This window comes from Eurytemora carolleeae, unplaced genomic scaffold (assembly GCF_000591075.1).
Source record: "Eurytemora carolleeae unplaced genomic scaffold, Eaff_2.0 scaffold7, whole genome shotgun sequence".
NCBI lineage: Eukaryota > Metazoa > Arthropoda > Copepoda > Calanoida > Temoridae > Eurytemora > Eurytemora carolleeae.
The window spans coordinates 350,900-377,985 of NW_019396407.1; the positions used below are offsets into that span (position 1 = coordinate 350,900).

Consider the following 27,086-nt stretch of genomic DNA (forward strand, 5'->3'; position numbering starts at 1 on the left):
TAAAATCGTATATTAGGGAATTACCCATTGAATTTGACTGAGACTCACAAAAACAGGTTTTATAATTTTCTTGCCAGTTTTCTGACACGCCGGAGTTTCAGTTTTGTTCCCATATTTCATCATTTGTAAAGTTTTGCGGCAATTGTTAAAATAGAAATCTGACTAGCAGACGACGACATTTAAAACAATATTACGAACTTTTTCAAAATATTCTAATAATTTTTAACTGTTGTCTGAATGAATTAGGGGTTGGATTCAAGGGTGTATACAGGAGGGGGGGGGCAAGGGGGATAATGCCAGCCCTAGACCTGGAAAGGTGGGAACCCCCCTAGAACTCAGAGCTTTCACACTTTTCAAATCTTAAACTCAAGAGTGAAGAACATAAAACAATAGTTTACTGTTCATTCAGTGCACTAAGAAGATTGTATTAGTGGACCAGAGCCACCAAATGACAGAAGTCCGAATGAAAAATCTATTTAGAATCCTAATGTTTGGCTTGGTTTGAGTCTGGAGGTACAGGGTGTCCCACGAAACATGACAATAGGAAGACGACTTGAAAGTCGTCTTTGGTATTTGAATTTATTTGTGACATTTAGTCTTCTATCTACTTTAACATGTATGATTCTTGAAACAATTATCACATAATTCTCCTAGCCCTGGCATTTCCAAAAAGTGGTCTGCGTTTTTTGTGCTTTCAATATTACCGGAGATATAAAGAGTTTGGTTCAGATTTCAATTTTGTTAAATAAAAACAAAATTGTCGAAATCTGTAAAAGACCATTTTTTGTTTTTTATTTGAATTTAATTTACTTTATTCATTGCACCGCTGTTTTGTAATCCTTCTTTTTATTACAAACTATCTAGTTGAAGTGCCAGGCGTTGGCTGTGGAACTGTAAAAATCGAATTAACACAAAAAACTTATAATTTATTTAGCTTATGTCATCCCCAAGGGTATCCATGAGTTTCCTTACTAAAATTCAGCCCATTTGGTTCAGCCGTTTGGGCAGAACAAACATATAAATGAACGAGAGCTTTATGACATAGATTACAATTGTACTCTTACTTTTTTCAAAACAGAAACTTTTACAAGTCATATTTTCTGAACCTAATTGTCCTTTTTTCATCTCAGAATTTAAGTTTACGTCAAGTTTTTCATTTTCAAAAATGTATTTTACTATCTCTAGTTTAAGTACTAATTATAACAGCATGATAAAGTCGATTTTTTAGAAACAATATTTTTTCTGCTAGTTTTTGTTTGAAGAAGAGATAAAGTATAGTACATGCAAGGTAATTGGACTGTATGTGTACCTTTAAAGTATATCATACTTATGCCTGATATCCAGGAAGCCAAATGTTTTGAATTTACAGTTCAAATTATTTCTGTATACGCCCTTGTCAAATGAGATAAAAGTATCAAATGTTGATGCAGGATGGATGGATACAAATGTTGAGTATTGGTTCATGAATTGGATACAGGTTGGATTTCATTGTTGATCCAATTAGGATAAGAATGTTAGGGATGAATACGAATGTTACAGGTATTGATTTATGAATTTTCCAAAAAATAGTTACTTTTACTTTTGACAAATTTTAACATGTTATTATATCCATTTTTCAAGACCTTTTCAAATATGTAAGTCTTAGCCCTGTAGCTTAATTAATAAAAAAAAGTTATTTAACATTTTAGATTTTTTAAAAACACCGACCCGCCGAAAAAAAAATTTTTTTTAGCAAAATTTGTTCACAACTATGATGTTGAGAAAGTGAAGACGTTTTAGCATTCTAATGTGAGCTATTTTTAAGTTATACAGGGGGAGGGTGGAATACATATCGAATGAATTCATCTAATGTCGTATTCTTCACTTTCTGATAGTGGAATGTTGCAGATATTTAGTTTTTTTAATTAAATGATTATACGGAGCTCTTTAAAACTGTTCCTGCATATTCATGGCTATTTATTTATTTTCGCAGATATTGAAATTTACGTAATATAGTTTAAAACTCATTGAAAAATTGTCAAGACGACATTTGATAAATTCTTCCGATGTATTCGTTATTGAGTTCGGAAGCTGTGCGGGGGAGGTTGCCTTCCCTTCCTCGCTTCATAAACAGCATGCAGGATACTGACCGTTGATATACTGAGAACTAAGCATGGACACAAAGAAAAGCTCTCAGTAAACAGTTTCTTTTTGATTACTTGTAAGTTGTAAACTAAATATTGTAATTTGAAAAAAGGATTGTTAACACTCAAAATTTAGATAGAAAAGTCGTCTTCAATATATCGATTTCAACGACTACCACTTTTTTGACAATAAACTTAATTATGGTGAACAAATTCCATGTGATTTATTGAGTATACAGTGATAACCAGAAAACTCTGGTCTAGGAAGACATCTTTCACACTCAAGAATTATGGCATGAAACACAGCAATTGTGCAGTGTAAGCAGAACAATTTCATTTGATAAATGATTTAACATTTACTAGTAAAGATATTTGCTTTGTAACAACATCAAATGCGGTTCAATATTGTTTTAATGTCGTCTTCCTTCTCTACAGTTTTCTGGTTATCACTGTAGATATCATCAAATTCTAGCAATTATTAGAAAAAGTCAAATGTCAAGTAAAGCTGAGTAATACTTATAACTTTAATGATAAAACCATGTAAAATGTGTAAATCCGACCCTAGCAATAATACAGAGCTGAGCTGAGCTGAGTTGAAATACTAAAAATTGCCTAGTCAGCTTTTCATGAAAAGAAAAACAGATAATTAACTTAAAATGAATACAGGGCTCAGAAAAACAAGATCTTTTTAAAAAGTAGTCCTCCTTGTAAAAATGGCTAATTTACAAGAACATCCCTTTTTTCTCAAAATTAGCCTTATATGAAAGAGAAGAAGAAATATAGAAATATCAAAATATTTTCATCTGATATCATATAAATATTTAAAAATATTGTAAAATTTAATTTAAAAATAAACTCTTAAAGTTAAAAAACCATGTAAAATGTAAATGCAACTCCCAGTCTTGTCACTCAATTTTGAACAATCATTTATAAGACTAGGCTTTTATAACGCTTCCCGCCCATCTTCTTTTTCAATTGTGAAAATTTTCTGTTTGTGTATCTACATTGTTAAACAAAATCAAACATAAAATTTTGCAGGTTTAAAAAATAAAATTTCGTGGATTTTCAAAATTTTTCCAAATAAGAGGCAAATTTTTGAAAATTCGATCCTCCATTAACCTTCCCTGGGGTCACGTGAGGTCCCTCAAAAAAGTTTTCTTTACCCCCCCCTAAAAATTTCTGAGGGGGGGTGAAGGCAAGAAAAATGTGTATTATATTCAACCATGAAAAAACTACCTTAACAATACAGGATATTTTGGGGGTAAATTTTTATGTTAGGGGGAATTCTTTTCAGTTTAGGGCAAATGTGTGTGGGAAAGTTCTTGAATCTATATTTCAGGGGCAAATTTTATTTTTTTATGGCAATTTTCAGGTAGGGAAATCTTCAATATTTGTTTTAGAGGAAAATTTCGTTTTGGTGGGTTTTTTCAGTTTGGGCAATTTGCATTTTCAAGTATATGAAGGTCTTTTTTCAATGAAAGGGTTAATTTTTGTTGGGCGCAAAACTTCTTAATTTTGGAGTAATTTTACCTTAAAGTTGGGTGTATTTATAAAACATTTGGGGATAAAATTAAATTAAATTTAGGTGCAAATTATGAATATTTGGTGGCAGTTGCCTGCTTTCTTTCCAGCAGGCAACGGACCTACTATGTATTAGTCCCAGAATTACAGCTGGGGAAGTGCTGAGTTTAGTTATGCATCTTGTATCCTATCTATGTCCTACTTGAGATAAAAAACTGGAAAATGTGTAAAACGCCCCCCTCACCCCTCTCCTTTCCATCAAGAAAATTTTATTGAAAGTGCGTTATAAATGTTAGGAATGCAGGAGCTGACTCAGTAACTTGACTGAAGCAAAATTTAAAAACAAACAAGCAAGAATATAGATACAGGGCTCCAAAAAATAGTTCTGCCTCTGCAATTTGGCTAGCTGCAGAAAACATCCAAAAAATTCATTTATTTCTATTTTCAAAATTAGCCAAAGTATGATTGAAGGATGGACAAGGAATGGACGATCAAGAAGAAAGAATGAAAAACAAGAAATATAGAAGTCTCAAAATATTTCACCTGATATCATATTGAAATTTGAAAATATTGTAAAATTTAATTAAAATAAATTACTAAAGTTAAAAATAAATATTTGGTGGCATTCTGAAAAAGGGGGCATACTTAAATCTGCTGGGGCAATTTGAATAAAATGCGGGAGTATTATTTTAAAATTCCGATTTGGGGGCATTTCTTTTAAGAAAGGGGGCAAAAATATAAAGAATCTAAGCTTATATTGAAAAATGTTAAAGTGGAATTTGAGTTTGCTTTAAGAGTTGGGGGCATAAATGAGTGTAGGTTAAAAAAAAACTTTCATCAAATTTTCGAGAAAATTAGTTATATTTGGAACTATATAGACCATTGTTAAGGACTTCTTATGGAGATGGTTATACTTCTAAAAAGTTGGAGGGGCAATATAGTTGTTCAGTTATTCACTAATATTGGGCCTAGGTCCTGGTTAGTAAATTTACTCAGGAATATACTAAGAATATTTCAAGATATTCCTGAGGAACTCTTGAGAAAATCTTTGGAATAGTTCCCAGGAACTTCCCAGGAATTGGTTTTGAAGAACTTTTCGCTGGAAATTCCCAAGATTTTGTTGACATTTTCTCCGGTTTTTCTGCAGAATTGGTAACAAGAAGTTTCCTGGAATTAGTTACAAGAAATTCGTTGGATAGAGTTATAAGACTTTCCTCGGAATGGGTTACAAGAAATTTCTCGGACCTGGTTCCTCGGAATGGGTTACGAGGAAATTTCTCGGAATAGCTTTCGACATTTTCACCGGATTTTCCTGTGAAAGATTCCTGAGAATATCCGCAGATTCCCAGGAAAGGTTCCTGGGAATTTCTGCGGATTTCCGCAAAATTGTTACTTGGGTCCTAAATCTTGGAAAGACGACATCTAGTGATAATAAATCTATAATGCTGAGAAACCTGGAATCTCACAAGTTCTCTGTTTACATTAACCCTTTGTGTACACAATACCTGCAGATAAATGCAAACAACTATGAATGGTTGGACTAGGGGAAAATAATTTATAAATTCCCCACGGTTCGCGGATTTTCATAAAACCCACACTCTACTTAGCTGCCCTTAGGTGCAGAGCACTTTCTAATCCAATGGAGCTAGTCACTTAATTTAGATAGATAAAAAAAAGAATTATACTAAACATAATGTTTCACGTCTATCATATATATATATATACATCTAATTAAAAAGTTAATGAACATTTAACATTGTCTAAAGGTTTTTTTTTTTAAATTAATAAAACCCTTTTATAAGTGAAATAACTAATTGTGTTTTTGTGCTTATTGCTATTTTCTTTTTTTAACGTTCGCAAATAACGATTTTTTATTTTAGAAGTAGATTTATTATTTTTAAATTTAATAAAATTGTATCTTCAAAGAGTTTTCTTTTCATCCAAATTAGATTTAAAAATTGTTTTGAATAAGATTAATTATTTTTAAATTTACTGTTTTTAAGATCATGAAATTGGTTTCTTAAAATTCTTTATACGATTTGTTGAGTAATTTTCATTTTTTTTTTAAATATTCTATTTAAGACCTGTATTGTCTCGTACAATAACAATGCTCTCCTATGAGAGTCACGAGAACAGATACACTGTGCTAAGCATCAGCAGAATTAATCTATTGTTAACGGACCACTTAAAAAATGTAGGAGTAAAAAGTTTGCAAAATGTAAAAATAAAGAAATGATAAGAAACGAAACATGTAGAGCTTTTTTGACCCCCCAAAAACTGATAAAAATGATACCCAATACAAGTTGGCAGTATGGTTTACAACAACAGTCAAAAATCATTGTGAAATTATTTTGCTTCGGCCGCAATTTTCTTCGTTTCCTTAAATTTTCGCGGAAATTACTAAACGTTTGGTGCTGGTTTGCACAAAATTTATTTTCGCACAAACTGGCTGTTTGATGTTGTATTAATCTTGGTTTACGTAATAACTCTGATATAAGGAGATGCTCTCGGAGGGATCCTATACTGTGGTCCGGCACGTGGAGGAAACGGCCTCGGAGGTCTAAACCTAGCTCTAGCTTTAACCCAGAGGATGCATGAGAAGAGAAGTGCGAGGACAAGAACGAGGATGAGGATTCCAAACATGAGAACTAGGCGGGAGGGGGACATACACAGCTCCGTATCATTCTAAAAAATAATAAATAAAATTACAAACAATTGAAAACATGAGATCGAAAATCTAAATTTTTGGCTTGTTTTGAACTACTCCATGAGTCTTTATGGTAAATAACGAGCTTAGTATGTTTGGTAAAAAACATGAAATTCTTAAAGATCAAAAATTTAATCTCTGTTTGTTTGTGTGTTAGATCATAACTCAGGAACCCCTGGACCGATTTGCCTCAAACTGTGATTGGGGAAATTGGGAGGCCCATGGGAATATTCTAAGACAGGTTTTGAGATTATTAGTTGAATGGATCGACTTCAATAGGAAAAATTTATTAAAAAACCGTTTAAGTGCGGGTAAACTGCAGCGGGTAAAACTCTGAGTAACCTGATGGGCAACGCTGGGTTCCCAAGCTAGTGATTTATATAATTTCCCTTAAAATTGTAAACATTTTTCACCCCAACCCTTTCCCCAGAGATAGAGGGGGTTTATTTATATATAATGTGCAATGTTCTAGTCTCTGATTTCAGAATAATGCTTGAATATTTTTTTTTGAAAAATGAAACTTTTTAAACATTTAAAAACAATGCTTTCCTTATTTTAAATCGTGCAAATCTTCTTTTACCAATAAAAATCTAAAGCTATAGCAAACAGCAATATAATATTCAAACCATAAGAAAAAAATTGTTAGCCAAATCTCACATAGTGTTAGATATGTCTTTGAAAAATTTCGATAGGTGATCTAACAAAGCATTATAATTTGTTTTAAAAGTGTTTGTGCAGAGGGTGAAAGTTTTAGATTTTATGATATTTCTCGAATTTCTCGAAATATGCCTAGGGACAATACTTGCATGATATATAGTAACACACTTTATCTTGTTTTATACAGAAAACAAATAATTAATATTTAATACAAATAAAAGATTTTTTGAATTTCACTTTTGCAGTTTTGTTAGATAGTTTTCGTGGGTGTACAGTGTACAGAGGGACCCACAAAACTGCTGACTGTGAAGACGACTGTTAGACTCAAGTTATAATCTTAAATAGTCCAATTACAAAGTTTTAAGGTTGGTTTTTGAACATTTGAAGTTTTGAGGTTCGTTTTTAAACGTTTAAAGTTTTGAGGTTCGTTTTAAACATTTAAAGTTTTGAGGTTCGTTTTCAAACATTTAAAGTTTTGAGGTTCGTTTTTAAACATTTAAAGTTTTGAGGTTCGTTTTCAAACATTTAAAGTTTTGAGATCCGTTTTTAAACATTTAAAGTTTTGAGGTCCGTTTTTAAACATTTAAAGTTTTGAGGTCCGTTTTTAAACATTTAAAATTTTGAGGTCCGTTTTCAAACATTTAAAGTTTTGAGGTCCGTTTTTAAAAATTTAAAGTTTTGAGGTCCGTTTTTAAACATTTAAAGTTGCATGTTTAAAACGGACGCTTAAACTAAGTCATTCTTACCTGAAGGTGTTCTATAAGACTGGTAGGTGGGTTACTAGGTCCATTGTGAACATCGGGTTCAACCTGAACAATGTTCATTTTAGTTTAAAATCTGCAAAATGAGACCCCGCCGTGACGTCAAAGCCCGAAATTTAAAAAGTATCGCTGAACAAAACTTCCAAGTTTGGAGTCTAACAATTGCGTAAATTTGCATAAATTTTCAGGACTTAGCCGACTTTTAAGTATTTAAGAAGTAATCGGCGATATGTCATCGATTTATGCGTGCCAGCTTGCAATCTTTGGATAAATGTGAGTAGACAGAGTAAATTGATAAATAAACCAATATTAGAGAAAACAAACCCTTTTCATTATTTGAATGCAGGAAGTGTAAAATTGGAAACTGGGAAATCTGGATAATATGTCAATCAATGTCAAACATTTTTTTTACGTTTTGACAAGCTCGGAGGACAGTTTCTGTTTTCTTTTGGTGGTTTTTGTTTTCTATTACAATGCAGGGATTATTACTATATCCTGTTTACTTCGGATCTTTTTATCTGTTTTCCTTTTCTATTATCAATTTACGTCTTATTACCTGTTTTCCTTTTCTATTATCTTGTTACGTTTTATTATCTGTTTTCATTTTCTATTATCTGTTTCCATTTTTCTATCTAGCTATTTTACCTTTCTATTAACTGTTTTAATCTTTTTTATTGTTTTCATCTTTGTAACATGTTTCTATTATTTCTGTTTCTGGTATGTTTAAATTTTCTACACCTGTTTTAACGGTATATGTCTAAAATTAGTTTTTAACTGTCGTATATCTAAATATCTAAAACCATTTCTTCAAAAATTTGCATTAATTGTCTTTTGCTATTAGTCTAAAATTTATAATATAAATATTTTTCCATATTTGTATTTTCTAAATCTGTTCCAATTACTGTATTTGTTAAAAATCTATTTCTATTTAGTAGTTACCGAATACCGATATTTTTCATTTATTCATATCTTGTTTTCAATTAAAACAAAAAATAAAGTTTCCAAAATAATATCTATTTTTTCAAGAACAACAAGATTTTGTTCAAAAAAGTTCCACTTTTAAATAGTCTATTTTTTTAAAAAATTTGTTAAAAAATTACCGATTGTTCGTCTACCCTGGCTTCCTGCAGTTCTCCTCCTATAATCGTCACACTAGATTCAAGGAATAAAACCTCGTCCGTTGATTCGTCCCTAGTTTGCTCGAAACTTCGTATATCGTCCTTTCGGCTCGTAGGATCCGCGAGTTCAATTTTCTGGAGTTCTGAACCACTGAAACTGCAGGATTCGTGGCACGATGAGCAGGAGACAACCTGGAACATTTTTGTTTAAACAAAAATTGTTTTGAATTTTTCCAAAAAGGGACTGTAAGCGTAATTTCAAGTGACCCTCCATGTTGTTAAGTGGCGTTTATAATTCACAGCAGGCCCTTTAAACCTTTCTTTGACTTATCAATGATGATTAACCTGTTCTCGAAAACTGCGTTGAGCACAGAATATTCTAGATTTTCGAATATGTTTGCGTCAGCTGTTGTGAGTTCAAACTGTACTCTAGCGTCTTAGCTTTGCACTGATTTATTTTTACAAAAAAGTCCAATTTTGTAAATCTATCTTGTGAACAATTATATTTGGAAAGAAATGAAAAGCTGTGTACTGTACGTACTATTCGTTATAATCCAAACTCTTTATTTATTTAGGAGCCAATAAACAGTTTTTCGTGTACAGAGTGTCCCCACAAAACATGACAATGGCTTAGTCTTTGATTTATGATAGAGATTTCTAAGGGTGCATAACAAATGTTGCACGACTTATAATTAGCTATAGTTTAGATAGATATCTAAGAACAAAAATGTAACCGTCTCTGGTCTGTAAACTGTCAAATTGACGAAACACCCTGCAATATAAATGTAGTAAATGTTTACAATTTATCCAATATTTCTGATACAGCTTCTTTGTTTACAATTACAGCCCCTGTAAATACACTACACCAAGTTTTAGATCAAAATACTTTAAATTTTTTTCTGAAAGATATTATTCTGACATTTAATTAAACAGAAAAAAGCAATTCAGATAACAACAGTTAATTCTTAACATGATCACCAGAACGTTTTTTACTTACGTTAAATCAAGTTGCAGCTGCATTGTAATCCCTTGCAGACTTTAAGCAATATTACCATTTTAATAAGATCGACAAAAAAAAAATAATTTTTAAAAATAACATTCTTTTTAAAAAATCATTATTTAATAAAATAGAAGATATTTTGTTTTTATTCTTTAAATCATAAATGTGAAAAAATGTCGAATTGGTCGCATTTGAAAAAATATTATAACTTGAACACACCTTGCAAGATATCTTCGCCTTTCCAATGTTGTCTGGAACAGTGAAGGTGTGGCTGATCTGCTCCACCCCCCGGCTCACAGATCTGCCTGTTAGTCCCTGGCCACACCCCTCCTCGTCAGTTAGCACCAGCACGCCAGTTTCTAGAAATATAAAGATTAACCTAAGGGGCCTAGGTTTCTTCTATTTGAATTCAATCATGTGTTGGTCTAGAATTCAATAATCTTTAAAATTACGGCTACAGCTTCTTTTTTAAGTTAATACAGTGGAATAATTTTAAGATAAAAGTGAGTGAAAATTATTTAAGGTGAAGCTTAATCCGAACAAAACAGCTGACATAGAATTTTCGCAATCTCTCATTGGCTGAGACTAGAGTTAAGCGCGTCTTCAACTGATAGGACTTTAAGAATTACTAATTTAAATCAATTAACATTTAAAAAAAGAAAATAAAGTATAACAATAATACTAAATAAAGAGTTAAGTAGAAAATGTTTGAAACTTTCAAAAATAAAGGCTTTGGATATTCCCCCATCTGTTTATTTAAATACTTTGCTTGTCTGTTTGTAACTGACCTACGTCAAAACGGCTGAACCGATCGGGCCCACATATGATCCCAGAGAAAGTTTATGAATACTCAGAATTATAGGAATTGTTTCCAAAAATTTTTGATTTTCGTAATATTTTGGAAATCCACGAACAAAATTGTAAATACGCAATGTTTTTTATTAATAATTGATTGAAGAGAAAATGCTGGAATATTTAACTGGTTAAGTGACATGTGGGTGCAATTTTTCAACAATGAACTAATGAACTTAGGGTAAAAATGTTGAACTAAAATTGAAAAAATCCTTTATTTATAAAGTGTGTGAAAATAATATGGTTACATCGAAAAAGTTATTTTTAAACATATTTTTATTATTGTTGCAATTTTTTAACAACCTTTTTGTTGTATTATTTCTTGTATTCACTATAGTCTTTTCTTTATAAAATCGTCTTTGTTTCGATTCTTTTTCAACATAACATGTGTTTAAGTTAAACATTGCATGTAATATAATCTTCAATTAGATTCTGTTTGATTTAATTAAAAGTATTAAAAGTTGGTAGTTTAGGAAAATGTTGTTCATTTTTAAACCATATTTTGCAGTGATGTTGTCAGCTAAAAGAGTGCAGTACAATTTTTGTTTTTACTCAATAGAATATTAGAATATAGAAATCGTGTCTGTTTTTAAGGGATAGACCGGCTATGCAAGGTAGTTAAACTGAGTATGCAGTGTTGTGGAAAAATTCTTTAGGATTCATTTGAGATATATAAAACTTTTTAAAGATCTGTAAATCCTGAATTTGAGTGCAAAGTCGACGTTCAAAATCGTACTGTAGGGTGGATGCGTTTTTAGAATGTTTTTTTAATTATTGAATAACGACGACAAAAAATGTAAAAAAAATTTTACAGTAAACTAGTTAGATGTTTAGGAACAGTAGAAAAAATGAAAATTAACTCTTATCATCGAATATAAGTAATCTTATTCGATTATTAATTTATATCATCTCTCTTTAATCACAAAGATTTTCTGTAGATTTTCTGGAATTTTTATTAAAAAGACAACATTTGAAGAATTTGAAGAAATCATAGGACAAAGAAAAAATTCAGAGAAAATAAGAAATTCAATATATAGATGAAAAGGAAATAATTAATTCTAACTTCGGTTTATTGACAAATTTCTTTTGAGAAATATGTTCCTAAACAGTTTACCATTAGTATAATATAGAATATTTACTAAATTTTTCGTTGTCGTTATTTAATAATTAAAAAAAACCGATTCTGAAAACGGATCTAAAACCCAAATTCATGAATTTAAACGTCGACTTTGCGCTCAAACTCAGTAATTATACATCATGGAAACGTTTTATATGTCTCAAATGAATCCTAAAGAATTTGTCATAATATTTATTTCTTCAAAATGCTCTTATTGGTTGGTTTATGGGTACCTTTGCGAGTCATGTCCCTTCTAAAATGAAAGTTCACTTAAAATTATGATAATAGTCCCTTTAGTTAAAGTGCATTCATATAAACATTAATTCTCTAAACCCAAAGATAAGAGTTTGAATATACAAACTTTGTTTGATTCTAACAAGCATAGGTTATTTTAAAAGTTGATTCTGGATGCAAAAATATATTATTGATTCAACTGTTGAATTTATTAAATTTATTTGTTATTGAAGTTTTTTGTTTATCAAGATGGAAAATTCTATTCAGAAAACAGAGATAATTAAATGAGATGAATACAGAGATAAAAAAATATGAAAATAAAAGTTTAAAAACTGTCCTGGGTCACATTTACATACAGGGAATACAGTCGCATTAGATCTCATAGTGACATTCTTTTATATTGGTCGGATTCTATAGACTCCTAGTCTGAACCGTTTGCTGTACTGTACTGTATGCTCTACCATTTTGTATGCTGTACTGTGCTGTTCACTTTACTGTGCTATATTCCGTACTGTATTGTATGCTCTACTGTATGCTTTATTGAATGCTTTACTGTATTGTATTCTGTACTGTACTGTGTGCTTTACTTATGCTGTACTGCACTGTATGTTGTGCTATTTTGTATGCTCAATTGTATTGTATACTATGTTGTAATTTATGCTCTACTGTATGCTTTAATGTATTGTATTCAGTACTGTACTGCACGTTGGCTTTACTTATGCAGTACTGCACTGTAAGCCTGGACTGTTTTGTATGCTCAACTGTATTGTATACTATGTTGTAATTTATGCTCTACTGTACTATATACTATTCTTTACTGTAGGCTGTATTTTTCTGTATGCTTTACTGCTCTGTATGCTGTACTGCTCTGTATGCTGTATTGTTCTGTATGCTGTACTGTACTGTATGCTGTACTGTTCTGTATGCTTTACTGTTCTGTATGCTGTACTGTTATGTATGCTTTACTGTTCTGTATGCTGTACTGTACTGTATTGTGTGCCATAATGTACTTTTTCCTGTACTGTAACGTGGTGTATGGTACATGTTCGATAATTGTACTACATGCTCCATTCAAAACCAATACAATAGATATGCTATACAATGTACAACGAAAAATAGGTTCATTTAAAGTACAAGACCGACTTTTGAGCAGCTAGAGCAACTTGTACATAAAGTATACATGTTGGTAGACTATAGAGTAAAGACGGCAAAATTAAACATTCTTTCATTTCTTTCATTTTTCATCTAGTGAGCGTTGTCGCATAACTATTCGAATTGTGCATACTCCTAGCCTGTACTGTATGCACTGTACTGTACATATCCTGTACCTGTTCGGATTGTGCAGGCTCCTAGCCTGTACTGTACATATCCTGTACCTGTCCGGATTGTGCAGGCTCCTAGCCTGTACTGTACATATCCTGTACCTGTCCGTATTGTGCAGGCTCCTAGCCTGTACTGTACATATCCTGTACCTGTCCGGATTGTGCAGGCTCCTAGCCTAGAAGGGTTCCTTGAACCCCAAGTTCTAAGAAGTAGGGTTGCATTACTCATGGCTTCTAGGACACCAGCAGAGGAGGTTCCTGGAGAGCCCCAGACCTCCATCCAACCTCGGATATCCTCATCATCGTTCTTCTCTGTCGACATTACCTGAATAATATCATTATCAGTTTTATTATTGCATAAAACAGTGGACAGTGAGACCCAGAAAACAGTGGACATTGAGAACCAGAAAACAGTGGACAGTGAGAACCAGAAAACAGTGGACAGTGAGACCCAGAAAACAGTGGACAGTGAGAACCAGAAAACAGTGTACAGCGAAAACCAGAAAACAGAGGACATCTCGTCGTCTTATTTTTCTTTTTGGATCATCAAATATTGCGATGGATTTGTAAAACTTAAAAATGTCCTGATAATTTTTGAATTTATATTAGTGGCACTGGCAACACTTTCAAATTAATAAATCTTTAGCGATATTTCTCAAGTAAAAGGAAGAACAAATACCACTTTAATTTTTACAGTTTTCTGGTTCTCACTGTATAATTGCCAACAAGTTACACAATCGGAACCGGGAACTTTTGTGTTGGGTAATTCCGATCACTTTATTCACTGTGGGCTCTTTTAGTTTCAGGTTTAATGCTAAATCTCTTCATTACAGTTATTATTATCAGTACAATTACACTGCGAAGCTTGAATAAAGATTAAGTTAATCTGCAGATTAACAAAAGATTAAATTAATCTGTGGATTCACAAAAGAGTTCCCAGCTCAGAGCTGAAAACTTTAGAATGGTGAATATCAAGATTAATGTTTGATCCCCTGGTTTTACTAAACCCAAGATTATTTTAAAACGCATTCGATATCCAAGAAAGAAGTTAAAAATTTAACCAATCAGCGTGTCATGTTAAGATGTACTCTTTAACTTTTGAAAAACCAGTTTTGATTTCTGGTGTTTATGGTGTCATATCAATTGAACTAAACATCGATTGAACGAACGTAAGTTTTGGATTAATGTTTATTAAGACTAACGTTCAAAATGACAATAGCCCTAAAATATGTTTTTTAATAATTTCAATAACATGATCAAATTTAGATTTGTTTAAATGCTGTAAAAGCCGGCTTTTGAACAACTGACTTTAATTCAATCGGATATTAGTCCAATCGATGCAGCCTTGTATCTGTAATTGATATCAAACGTAACTTTTACACAGCAGAAATATCCAAAAAAAAAAGGATTAAGAAGAAAATCAAAAGTGTGTACATTGGATAATCAGATTAATTAATCGTGATTAAGGATATCTCATTCTAAAGTTTTCAGCTCAGGTGTCATAAAATTCATTATTTTTAAAATTTTTTTTAAAAATTAATGCATTTTTATGATATTTTTTTTAAACGTTTCCATCACCATAGTATCCAATTAAGTTAATTTCCCCCCCCCCCAGCTTTTGCTATAAATAGCCCAACAGAGATAGGGTTAAGGTTCTAACTCTTAAGTACCATTATTGGATTGAAACAATTTAATCCGATTTCTCTGAGTCCTGATCGAATTCAGATAATGAACAAGTGGTATTTTTAGCTCAGTTAGAGTTGTATGTGTAAGGTAAGTAAAATGTATTAATTTTTGTATAGAATTCAATATTTAATAATAATGCTGGTATTCTTAAATGACTCACATGCAGCTTACTCTAAATTTGGAAAGAGTGGAAAAATTACTGCACGGGCCCCCAAAAAACTTGAAAATGAATTTTATAAAGATGCATACAAAGTCGCTGAATTTTTTAAAACCAATTTAAAAATGGCTACTTCCAAGCATTCTTGCTTAAAAGGAATTTGATCTTTTGCCACAAACTCAAATTTTCATATTCCTATATTTTGCAATATTATGATGATGCAATATGATTATTTTCCACTTAGATTATTTTGTCTGAAACACTTCATAGTTTTAAATATCTAAAGTCAACGACATGGGTTGTTAAGATATATTTGGTTTAGAAAATCAGAGTTTGTGACAAAAACTCAATTCCTTTGCCATTTGGAGTGTTCATAGACTACAATCCGAGATTTTGATTTTTTCTTCAAAATTTTATCGGATTTCAATTTTTTGTCAAATTACGATCAAAATATTGAGCCCTTCAAAAAATGTTCAGTTCTTTTAAAATGTTGTCATTTTGATCTTTTCACATTATTTACTCTAATCCAAAAAAAAAATCAAAATCTACAAAAGCTAAAATTCTTGATTAACCCCCCCCCCCCTTCCTTTTTAAACGTATTCTCTTATATATATTTGACTGCCTCATAATATTTTATATCAGTTCTCTGGTATATATATACCACAACTTTTAAGTCTTAAGATAAATAAATCTGAATGTTTTCAGTCATATTTTTATCTCTCATTCAAAATCTGTTAGTTTTGGTGACTTAAATGAATTACATAGTTCAACGAAAAAGTATAAAATAGCAAATACGAAAAATCTACATTTAATTAGAGAAAATGGGTTTTTAAGTTATTGCAGAATTAGATATCCATGTTTTTATTGTTTAAAAAAGTTTATTTTTATTTGCGGTTTCATCTGCGAAACTAACTTGTGCATTTTTAGGTTATAATAAAAGAAATGGAGAAACTCACAGAAATAAACACTTTTCGAGTCAGAAAAACGACGATATCTTCTCCTTTTTTGATCAGAGTAAGGTTGTAAATCGGGCATTGACATCTTTGCATTGAGGGTCGCTTGAAATTACGCGCACGTGGTCGATAATAGTCTGTGTAAACGGTGTATATTTTATATATTATTTTTGTGAAAATGGATTCCATGACAGGCTGTGACATCCGTCTTGTGTTTACTTTTCCGCCCAAAGACAATACACTGCAGTACAAAAAAATGCGTACACCTCTGAAATAACTTTCCTTGCATTAGTACCTTGGTGTAAACGGTGAAGATTTAAATTTCTGTCCCATAATGCCCTTAATACATGAGTTCATTCTTTTGATTATTATAAACCCCCTTCCTACCCCCTACCCCCTTTTCTTGAATCCTTGTATCAAACACTTTGGAGGAATTTGATGAATTTTCTCTTGCATATTTTCTCTTCAGATTTGATTAAATGTTTCGGTAAACAATTTATCTCAATTTTAGCCCAGGATAAAAACAGTTTTCCAAGAATCTTATATTTTAGAATTATTTTTCATAAATCAGACGACAGGTTTTCAATTTGAAAGAACATGTGTCGTTATTATTGAAATCCTACCCTACCCCCCCCCCCCCCCCCCCCCCCCCCCCCCTCCCTCCCATCTGACGATTTGGTAATCTTAGAGCTGCAATAAACGTTTAAATAATCATAATTGTGATAATCATAATCATAATTGGGACAAGGACCAAACTGTTAAATCAGCGTGCTAGGTATTCAAGTATTAACTACAGGAGTCAGTTCAAAGGACATATTTTACCGCACTTAAAGGGACTGTAAACGCAATTTCAAGCGACTCCCAATAAAAATGGAGAAATATACACCGTTACCCTTATAACCCTTTGTTTTATTTTAACTGATAGAGGTTCAAAAAGTTTCATTGTGAGTCAGACACTCTTTAAACATTTTTAAATAAATAGTCAGACACTTGAAATAACGTGACCAGTCTATTTAAATCAAAAGTTCGTCCCAATTTTGCTCTGGAGATAATTTGTAGGTATTTCCATTTTTATGCGTAGCTCGAAAGGTGTTGAATTCTGATAATTTGCTCCATTGTTTCATTAGCAAACTCCGCGAGTCACTTTCCAGAGAAATCACGATGAAAATAAACTACTTTCAAAGAGAAAATCATTATGTGCCTTCGTAATCAAACAGAGCTTTAAAGGTACCAATGTGAACCGTACATTCCTCTCTATATAACCAGCAAGTTGAAGTTATGTCTACAGTTTCATTCAGTTTTTTGATTGAAAACCTATTTCTGCCTGAACAAAAATAAATATTTTAGAAATCACCTCCGAGTACTGTAATATACAGATCAAACTTTGAAAGTAGAGTACATGGCTTGCACAATTAGTAAAGGATTAGCGTACATCATCACTCTATATACTATAACCTCGTTAATTTCTATGTATCCGAACCAGGGGGGATGATAGTTCTCTATCATAGAGAATAGAATATATAGAGAGGAATTAAAAGAATCTCTCGGTATGAATTTTTTCAGTCCCTTTCTGCCTGAAAGGGAGTTCAAAGTGTACAAATCATGTAAATGTTCACAAATTATATGCAGTAGAGTACATTAATACAGTATGTTACCCAGACTATTCATTTCAATTTCGAATTTTTTAAACTGTTAAATAAACTTTATAATGAATTAGTTGAAAAAAACATCATTTGATTTATAGTTATAACGGAAAATCATCGTTTGTAAAGTGGAAAGCATAGAGTCTATGTGAAATGATCATTGGTCAATTATGAAACCAGCCTATTTCATAATTTGGTTTTCCTTTAACAATAATTTTAGATTTTCTATATAATGATATTCCAGGGCCCAACAGGTTATATAGCAAAAATATGTGAAGTACACCTGCAGTATGGAAACAGTACAACAAAATGGCCGTTTTACACTTTTTTCCATTAAATTCCTCTCTATATATTCTATTCTCTATGTTCTCTACTTGTGTGCTCAGTTAGCAGTACTGTACACTTACAACTGTGTACTAATATTGATATACTGCAGTAGGTTATAGCTAGGCCAGAATCGACTTATAATAAACAAATATGCAGTACGCTCTCGGTATACTTGATGGCCTATACGATCAGTAAAGGATTAGCGTACATCACCACTCTATACACTATAACCTCGTTGATCTAAACCAAACGTCTCAAAAATGTGTTTCTATATAGTATCCTACCTGTGATATCATAGTGTTAAACTGTTCCAATGCTGCATATTTATCTTCTAGTTTTCTATTCCTCTTTTCCAGCTTTTCTTCATTTTTAGAAATCTTCATTTTTGCTTCTTCTTCATGTTCGTTTGTATTTGCTATCCGGACAATGTTTTTTACTTCCTTTTCAGTCATTGCATTGATATAAGCCTAAACAACAACAAAATATATCGAAAATTATCGAAAAATTAGAATAAAACAATGGGTTTCCCAAAACACTTTCAGCCAATTTGGTCCAAAAGAAGATATGATTATATTATTACATAAATATATATTCAGATGTCAACTGTGTATATGATAGAACAAATATAAACATTATGTATACTGTATAGAACCTTTGATATATATATTCTAATAAAGGTTGATAGATGTGTGATATGTGTATGTTATATTTGTTCAGAAATCTGATTCAGAGGTGTCAATAAAAAAACACGGAAACCAAAAAATACATTTTGGAAAAAAAGATAAAAAGTTCTAGACAAGCAATACATATTTATGTAGATGAATAAAGTTGCTCACAGAAAACGCACCCTTCAGTTAAATGTAAATTCAACCTAATGTCTAACCGCGTCAACCTAGTTGCACCGGCTAGTCCTATTGAGTGTCTGCCTTATTTACCCAATGTCCCGGCGATACAGTACAAACTGGGACCGGTAAGTTTGACCCTGCTCGGAAATTCAAATGTACTACGGTTGCCCAGAAAAAGAGACTCAAAAGACGACCTCTTTCAATGTAACAGTTTGAACGCTGATTTAAGTTTGAAGTCATTAAACGATGTACGAAATATTTAGAGCCCCGTGGAACATATATTGACAAAACTTTTATAAATACATTCAAAATGGGTGAGCGAAATAAAATGATAAACAAAAGCATAGTCTACTGATATATTTCAAGACACCCTTTTTAGTATATAAACATGATACAGTGTGCTAGGTTTCTTTACATCCATCTTTACATCAAACTAAAAACCAAAGACAAACAAGACTTATTAAAGTGGGGAATAGCCGTTGAAAACGTTCCGGTACGAAACCTCCCTTAAATAAACGTGCTCTTGTAGCAACGAAAGGAATACGACCAAATAAATAAGACCAAATAAACTGACTGAATATATATTTATCAAAAACAGTATTTATACTAGATGCAGTATATCATAATCTAAACAATAACATGTGAAGTATGGAATATGCTGTGTACTGCATTCCAGGAATCCAGGGGCGCCACACTCTGGTATAACGCCATTTACAACATGATTAGTGTCAAGTTACAGACAAAAGAATTAAAACTTAGCCGAAAACTCATATTTTGCAACCTAATGGTTTTAGAAAATAGGGATTAAAAAATCGGAGTTTGTGGCAAAAACTCAATTAAATCCTTTGTTAGTTTACTAAAGGTAGTCCGTACTCCATATATTGTCTATGGATACTGGTGGGATTCATAAAACATTTGTTAAGAAAGGATAGAGCCAATATCATCAATAATATACAAAGCCAAGAAAAATGAAAAATTGTAACCAGGCCTCGCTATATGCTTAGAATAGCTGTTCAATGTTCACGCAGGGGGCGGAAACGTCATGTGTGTGTGTCTGTACCAAAAGAATGTGTGTAAGTGACAACGAATCGAAGGCGTGTACTGTAGGTATATACAGTACATACAAATCTCGGTATTTGTACAGTCTAGGAGAGTACATTTGTTTATAGTTAATTGTTTAGTTAAAAATAAGTTTAATATCCATGTAATATAATATTTACATATTTAAGTCATCACTATAAGCAAATGTTTCATGCAAAGAATATAAATTGATTAAAGTTTGCAAAAACTACTCGTTATTCAAGTTTGATTATAATTGACGAAATTGTTCTGCAATTTCCTTGACTAGAGTCATGTTGTGTGTCTGTACCAAAAGAGTGTGCGTGTGTAATAACGAACTCGTCTGCAAAGCATGGTAGGACTGGATTTCTCATGCCATGCTAGCGCCAATTCCCTTCCCTTTATTCTTATTCCCTGTGTTCATGTCATTTCAAAGATTTTTAAATAGTTAAACACGATAAAAAATTATTTCATTTAAAAAATCGTACGTATATTATTTGTTTTGCTTCGAATGAAAATTAGCAGATGCAATGCTAAGGCATTGTTCATGATTTCGTCCTTATGTCTGGCAAGGGAGGGGGAGGGGGGGGGGAGGGAGGAGTTTGCATAACTTAAAATAATACGGTCAGAACAGAGGGGGGAGAAATTCAAACAATCTTAAATACCCCATAACATGTTTATTGATTGAGTCTAAAGCAACTTATTTGAATTTTTTTTTATAAACAATAATTTAACGTAAGTTGTCTGCTAATATTTAAAAAAACATGTTTCCGATAGATAGGGTAAAACAAAATACCTGTCCTACAATAATGTTGTTGGGCACTGCTGTGGGGACAGAAATAGAGCCTTGTTTAGTTGTTAAATCGCATTCAATATTCAGCTTTTCATCGATTACCTAAATAAAAACGGAGCTGAAAATTTTGTTTTGAGATCAATCTTAATCTGCAGATTAATGTTTTTTATTTGATATCAAGGAAATTGTCTAAAAGTCAACAGAACAAATTGTCGGTTGCCGAAACCAAACAGCCAATCAGCAAGCCGGAAAAGTTACGCGCAACCAATAAGAGAACTCTTTTTGGTCGGGACCCAGGAGGGATATCCAAAAAGTAAGAATTAAGCAGAAAATCAAAAGATCGGGATTAAGGCTTTCCAACACAAAAGTTTCCAGCCCAGAGGGCAAAACTTTTTAATCTATCACTCATTTTCAAGTAATTGATTTGGGTCGTCACGCGTCGGATTCACTTAATTATTAACTCTTCAGTCTTCATTTATAGTGTCAAAATCTCTTTGCCTGATTAAGTAAGAATTAGAAATGTCCAATGTCTATGTTTCTCTTTTGAAAACTGATTTTTTTCATTTAGGATTTCTGTGCGAAAGTGGCATGAACATTTTTTCATCATAATTGCACCTTTCAAGTGACTCGAATCGAGGGTGACTTAAAACTATTTTTTTTACTGTATTTTACTGTATTTTACTGTATTTTACTGTATTTTTGGTGATTCGTAACTTTAATTACTGCTTAGCGCCGATTGAAGGATTCATATCTAATTGGATGATGAGATAGATAGAAAGATAGATGTTACCGTCATGCAATTTCTATTGGTTCAGAATAGACAACAAACACATGACTGAACCCTGATTGGATCAGGCGCTAATGGAATCGGTATACAAGTGTAACAATGGATATTAAGTTAGCGCACAATGATCTGAAGGTTAAAAGTTCTCACGCAAAAATTGCTGAGAATTTTTCTAAAGCTTCTTAAGAACTAAATCTAAAAACAAGTGTTTTATAGATCTAAAATGTACAAATGTACTCACAAAAAAGGTGTAATTGAGTTAGTAAGGAAATATCAAAGGCCAATGTATTGCGACCAAGTCTTGAAAATTGATGCAATTTTTTGTAACTGTCTGGGTTTATTTGAGCGCTGTTTCAGGCTCCAGCCATAAGTTTAGCGTTCTTACTTGTCTTTATTCTTTAATTCAGTGAAAGTGGTAGAGTACAAAGTGTCTCTAAAAAATACTGTTATTAAAAGTATCAATGATTTATTCATGACCATCTCCGCTCCAGTAAAATAAAAAAAAACATTTACAAATTTTGTTAAAATAACTTCTCCACAACCTGACGCTTTTAAGCAATATTTTCTTTGAAACCTTATATATTCAAAAAACAATTTGCAATTTCAAGGGCTTTTGAAAATTTCACAAAATTCTGAATATGAAATAAAAAACTTTCCTATTGTAATCTTCATGTCAACAGGAAGTGATGAGAATTTTGAAATATTTATCGACGCATCAATTAAATTTCTAAGATATCCATTTTTAAATTTGGCCCAAAACGGTTAAGTAAGTTCACACAGCACAAGACGACTATGGCAAAATCTTTCCATACCTCTAAACCCAATTAACAATTTTTGTTTTGTGTTAAACCCCAAATACTATTCAAATATTGTCTGAAAACTGCTGCAATTTTTTTAGTTAATCAATTTTAAGTTGGCATTAATGTAAAAATGAAATCGCGTTGGATAGAAAACTAAAGAGGCCACAGCATATGCATAGTTGTTAAAATTAATTCGAAATATAAGGAAGACGATTTTTCCGACTCAAATACCGTAGACCTTTCTCTAGATGTATGCGTGCTCAAGATCTGTTTCCTCCACGTAGTGCCCGCATGTCAAACCCCGCTTCTTCTCCCCCCCCCTTCTACAGATCCCAGCCCCGGCAGTCAGCCGAAAACACCCGAGATGATGACAACTCCGTCTCAGGGAGCAATCCTGGCTCCTTCATAGTGATGATGCAGATACCTATAGCTACCAACAGACGATGCTTATATCCAGCTCAACATTGTTCCAAGAGTTCCAAAATTATCAGGCGTACATTGAGATGCATTCCCTCANAGGGTCCCTTGAAGTTACGCCTAGTAGTCCCTTTAACATTGTAATTATTGGCAAAAATCAATTCTTATTTATAAAATTTAGAATAATTGAAGTGCAAAAGCACAAAACAAGAAATAAATTTCATGGTTAAATTTTAAACATTAAAAAGTTCATATTCACCATAATTGCAATTTCTGGGATACTTTATGCATATTCTGAATTGGCGGTATAGTCCGACTGCAAAGGTTGGCCCAGCTGGGATATTCAGGTTGGTGCTCTCCCCCCCCCGTCAGGTTGGACCTCCCCCCTCCCATGAAAAGGTTTGAATCAACTTAATCATTCCAAATATCGTAATCTTTGGTAAAACGTCATGAAGGATTAATTTTTTTTACACCACAAACTTTGTCTCAGTTTTCCAGCCAAATTTTTTTATTTAAGTAATGGTATACAATGTTTATTTTGACTGTACAATTAATCTTAAAAATGTAATTTCAAAATTCAAAACAATCTCTTTTTGGTGTAAAACTTAAAAATGTGTCAGTTTTGGAATGATTCATTGAAAAAAAAAGATTTTTGAAAAATCCGCAAATATCAATGTGAATGTGAGTTCTGAAAATTGCCCGATAATAAATTGAATATATATTTGTTCTTTCTCACAAAATATGTTTAAGGAAACTCATTTCTTTCACAAAGAAAATTGAGAATTAAATTGAAACATAAAGTTTATAGACAAGAAAAAAGTGCAATTTCCCCATTGTTCGGAGTTATATTGAGGGTAGGGCGGGGTAAAGGGGGGGGGGGTTGTACTAGTTCTGTACAGATTTAACTGTACATATATAATGTACATGTAGGTGCCTCAAGTAAAAATATAGCTAAGCACCGTTGCACTGTAAACTGTACGGTGTACCTTGTAGCAGATGTAGACAAATAAATTAATCAAGATCGAAACATTTATATTTCATAAAGGTTTTTGTCAAGCAATCTACAACTGCTGTACAGTGTACGAATGTAAACACGCAAATCTACAACTGCTGTAAATATTTATGCCTACATAAATCCACAACTACTGTACAGATTAAACTATTTACCTGTTGTACATAAGCATCGTACTGTACAGATTAAACTATTTACCTGTTGTACATAAGCATCGTACTGTACAGATTAAACTATTTACCTGTTGTACATAAGCATCGTACTGTACATAAACTTGCAAATAAATCTTCTCCCCTTTCTTTTCCCAGCCACACCCACCAGGGGCAACAGAAAGTCCTATCTCATGTCCCCCTCCTCCTCTCACTTGGCACCCCTTGGGTACCCTTGATGCCCCTGATCCTATTTTGGAAGGGCTTTCAATATACATCATTCCTGAGAAAGGGTCTAGAGTTCGGGCTTCAACCTGAACAGTGTTCGTTGTTTAATTCAATAACATTTGTTTTCACATTGTATGTAGTTTTTTTAGAGTTTAAAGGGACAGTAAAGGAAAAATGAAAGGGGGTATAGACTGAAAGCTAATCACTTTAGCTCTCGATCGCGACCCATGAAAGTTTTATCTGATGTTCCTATCTCGAGAAATTGATTTACAACTGTGTACCCCCTTTCATTTTTCCTTTACTGTCCCTTTAAATAAAAATTTTAGTACTGCAATTTTTTCGAATATAAATAATCGTTCTTGTCGAAGGTAAACTTATTTGCACTTAGTTAGTAAATTTTAAAATTTCCTTTTTTTAAAAGTTTGAATAATATAAAAGTTATCTAAAGGGTAAAAACTAGAATTATGCTACATAAGATGGTGCATAGTTGACATACACTGCATATATTTATGATTTAACCCTTGCTTCTCAAACGTACAGGGTTACATACAAAGAATAAGACTGTAAAGACGACCCAAAACTCTAACAATATGACAATATGAAGCTTAAGTTTTGGTTTATGCACTCAGTTGAGTATTTTGATGGTTTACTAAATGATTACGCATAGAAATACGCCAGTTTTGTCCTTCAAGAAACCCTGAATGCAAGAAAACTGACTAAACAAAGTTCGTACAGTCGTCTCTGAAGTCTCATCTTTTGTGGATAACTCTGTATTAATAAATCTCGTATTACAAAGAGCTGAGATATGAATTTAAAATTTTAAATCGTGAAATATTTGTTTCGTATTTTATTTTTTAAGGAATTGAGTCTTTGCCACACAATCTGATTTTCTATTTCCTATATCTTTAAACCACACTGTCGAAGACCTTAGATATTTCAAACCATGAATTCTGTTAGATCAAATAATTCAAGTTTAAAATATGAAGGTGTACAGTGTACACCACCAGGTTCATACTCCTCTGCCGCTTTAGTAATTGTAAATTGGCGGTATAGTCCGACTGCAAAGGTTGGCCCAGCTCGGATATTCAAATGTTTAGCGTGGGTTGCAAAGATATAAAGATAAGAAAATTTGAGTTTGTTGCAAAAACTTATTTCCTGTAATGCACATTGGAAAAGTGTAAAGGATGTTAGAAAGGAATGAAGCAAGAAAGAAACTTAACATGAATCAAGATGAATCAAGATGAATCAAGATGAATCAAGATGAATCAAGATGAATCAAGATAAATCAAGATGAATCAAGATGAATCAAGATGAAGCAAGAAAGAAACATGAATAATCAAGATGAATCAAGATGAATCAAGATGAATCAAGATGAATCAAGATGAATCAAGATGAATCAAGATGAATCAAGATGAATCAAGGATCGGAAATTAATTTTCCGGAAACAATTTCCAAGAAGAGGAAAAAAGTTTATGCAAAAATGATATGTCTGAAAATTGGAAACTAATTTCAGATAGATTCATTCAATGATTGCTTTTTTAAAATTATGTTTATGTTTTTATTCATTTTTTGTGGATTTAATAGTAAACATTGTTAAAAATATGTAATATCGCGTTTACAAAACATTTGTACCAGGCTACTTAATCAGGCCTAGGGCTAATTAAAAAAGTCATAACTAAATTGGAATAAGAGATTTTCCAATAAAAAAACACACAATCTTACCCTTATTCTATTTTCACTGCAATCTATATTCAGACTTAGAAAATCATTTGGAGATATCCACCGCGTTTTTCCGCTGGAAACAACCGATAAGATCACAATAGCGGTAATCAACGTTTTTCTCCAGCTATCCGAGGGTGGATTGTCCGCCTTGACAGTTCTGATCATGGCGGAGGGTTGGTGTAAACTGTCTGACTTTGACCAGATGAATTACCGGCGATTTCAAGTATAACGGAACTTATTATTATGTTTGTAAGGTAGTTAAGTAGATAGATAGATAGATAGATAGATAGCAATGTATCGGAAGTAGTTTCTCCTCCAGTCATTAGACGAACTACCGTTGTTTTGTCTCCTCCTACAGCGCTAGAGTATGGAATTGAGTTGTAACAAACTAGAATTTTCTAATCCCCCATATCTTCACAACCTAATAAACCTTTGATATTTCAAACTTAGATTATTTAATCTGACAAAAATATCTATGGTTTACAACATCGGGTTGCAAAGATATGTATGTTAGCAAATTCGAGTTTGTGGCAACGATTCAATCATTTTATTGCATGACTAATAAACCGGTAAACTGGCATTTTGGGTTTAGGGGGGGGGGGGGGGGGGGGGGAGTTGTAAAGAGAACCAAAAGTAATTATGTTTATTAATATTTGAATAATTATATTTGTGCAAAAACAATAAATGTTGATTACTACTATTATATTATCATACAGATATTACAGATATTACAGACGTATTACAGATATTACAGATATTACAGATATTACAGACGTATTACAATCATATTAAAGATTGCAGTTATCACAAAATATTTAACTGAGAGGGGACAACCATATTTATATTTACATTCTCTCTATTTAGAAATTCTCATCTTTTACATTTACAAAATCTGATAATTTATTGATAAAAGAGGTATTTTCAATCTTTTCAAATTGGTGTTTTATTCCTTTTCAAACTCAAAAACGGTAAAATATAACTTTTAAAAGGACTGTAGGTGTAATTTCAAGGCATTTTTTTGTGGACTCTCCGAATCACATTGTATTACACTTTAAATCTTTATTTGTTCAAAAATGAGAAAGCTATCGTATTTTTTCTG

General features: G+C 32.3%; 2 protein-coding genes across 2 annotated transcripts in view; both read right to left on the reverse strand.

Moving 5' to 3' along the window:
• The window catches only part of LOC111702688 (asparagine--tRNA ligase, cytoplasmic), a 19,005-nt gene extending 18,897 nt beyond the window's left edge, over positions 1–108 (reverse strand). Inside the window, exon 1 of the mRNA XM_023474452.1 lies at positions 25–108. The gene's annotated coding sequence lies outside the window, so the exon portion shown is untranslated. The remainder of the gene's footprint in view (positions 1–24) is intronic.
• Positions 109–5,710: 5,602 nt separating this feature from the next.
• LOC111702714 (uncharacterized) lies at positions 5,711–26,178 on the reverse strand. The gene is made up of 9 exons (XM_023474485.1): positions 25,988–26,178; positions 24,130–24,351; positions 20,879–20,977; positions 18,463–18,645; positions 13,563–13,737; positions 10,107–10,246; positions 8,870–9,079; positions 7,755–7,817; positions 5,711–6,329 (listed from the first exon to the last, which is right to left on the reverse strand). Exons 1-9 carry the CDS (start codon positions 26,150–26,152, stop codon positions 6,120–6,122), a joined length of 1,467 nt encoding a protein of 488 aa, XP_023330253.1. The 5' UTR covers positions 26,153–26,178; the 3' UTR covers positions 5,711–6,119.
• Positions 26,179–27,086: the final 908 nt, after the last annotated feature.